General features: G+C 46.1%; 1 protein-coding gene across 1 annotated transcript, besides 2 other annotated features; it reads left to right on the forward strand.

Moving 5' to 3' along the window:
• Positions 1-596, forward strand: TraAM80_04814 (uncharacterized protein; the record flags this gene model as incomplete). Its single annotated transcript, XM_029381727.1, has 1 exon — positions 1-596. A coding segment is annotated over one exon (596 nt), but the record flags the coding sequence as incomplete, so codon positions are not given.
• Positions 597-783: 187 nt separating this feature from the next.
• Positions 784-824: a microsatellite.
• Positions 825-931: 107 nt separating this feature from the next.
• Positions 932-953: a microsatellite.
• The last annotated feature ends 317 nt before the right edge of the window (positions 954-1,270 follow it).

Here is a 1,270-nt window from a genome sequence, read left to right on the forward strand (position 1 = left end):
GTACTCGCAACGAGATTCAGGTCCTTCCGCTGGTTCCTTTGGTCGAGTCCGCAAGGGGTGTGTGTGCTGCCACAAGCGCAAAATGTGTTACAGGTGCGCAAATGACTTTTTACGGGGCGAACTTCAACCCTGTTGAGCCCTCGTATAACGATGTGATAGTGGGTGAGGCTGTGGCTGCCAACCCGATTCTCTGCAGGGTGACCATTGCCACAGAAACGGAGCTTACCTGTGTCCTCAGCATTCCACGGGATAAGGAGCATGGAACGTATTCGATCAGGGTTCGTGTGCGTGCGTCGGAAACGGAGTGGGCCGCGGAGCAAAGTGCCGGATTTCTTGTCTTGGGGGACGATGCACATGTCCCTGGGTGGAAAGCCAACGATGCGCCGCATCCCGTGCCTGCGAATGATGACAAAGGGGGCAATACAGCCCTTATCGTCTGGCTTGTCTTTGGTTCCCTCCTTCTAGTGCTGCTCGTGGTTATTATTGCCATGCTTGTTTGGTTCCGCATGACCTCAGAAAAGGAGTGCGATGAAATGATTCTTTTGGAGCTGCAGCTTCTCCGTGAGATGCGTGAGAGCGCCGAGTTATCGAAGTAGGCGAGGCCGCTGACAGAGTTGTGAAACAAAAAGGAAGGAGGAAGTGATGTAAATGCATAAATAAGGAAAGTAATATGAGGAATAACAATTGGTGACTAAGCAAAACTTCTTGTTTTTTTTTTTTGTGTGTGTTTATGTGAAACGAATTAAGAGTGGTCGGTGGGTGAGTGGAATGTTCCGTTCACCATTTTTTTACGTTTATTTATTTATTTTTTTTTCCTTTTTGTTGCTGGTAATGATGTGTGGCCAATGCGCTGCCTTGCTCATCCCTTCTTGTGCGCACTGAGCCTGTCAGCAGCATCGAACCAGTGAACTATTAGCGTGTGCCGTTACACTATTATTATGATTATTATCATTTGTTTGGGCACGGTGCCTGCAGGGAAGAAAATAGAAACCAAGCATTAAAAAAAAAAATGTTTTGCTTTCTTTTAAAAAGTTGTTTTTGATCTCTTCTCGTTGTTTGCCGCCGTCCCTCCTCTTGAAGTGTGATGTGTCTCTGCCTGGGTGTATTCACGACTGTGGTATCGCTTTCCTTCAGGTATTGCAGCCTTCTGTTTCTCTCTCTCACGTTTTTTTTTTGCTTTGTGTTTTGCTGTTGTTGATTTGTTTGTTTGATTTTACCGCTCGTGGGTGCAGTGAAGTCATACGTTGAAATTAAATTCAGACTTTTCATT

Source organism: Trypanosoma rangeli, assembly GCF_003719475.1.
Source record: "Trypanosoma rangeli strain AM80 chromosome Unknown Tra_15.4_contig_00147, whole genome shotgun sequence".
NCBI lineage: Eukaryota > Euglenozoa > Kinetoplastea > Trypanosomatida > Trypanosomatidae > Trypanosoma > Trypanosoma rangeli.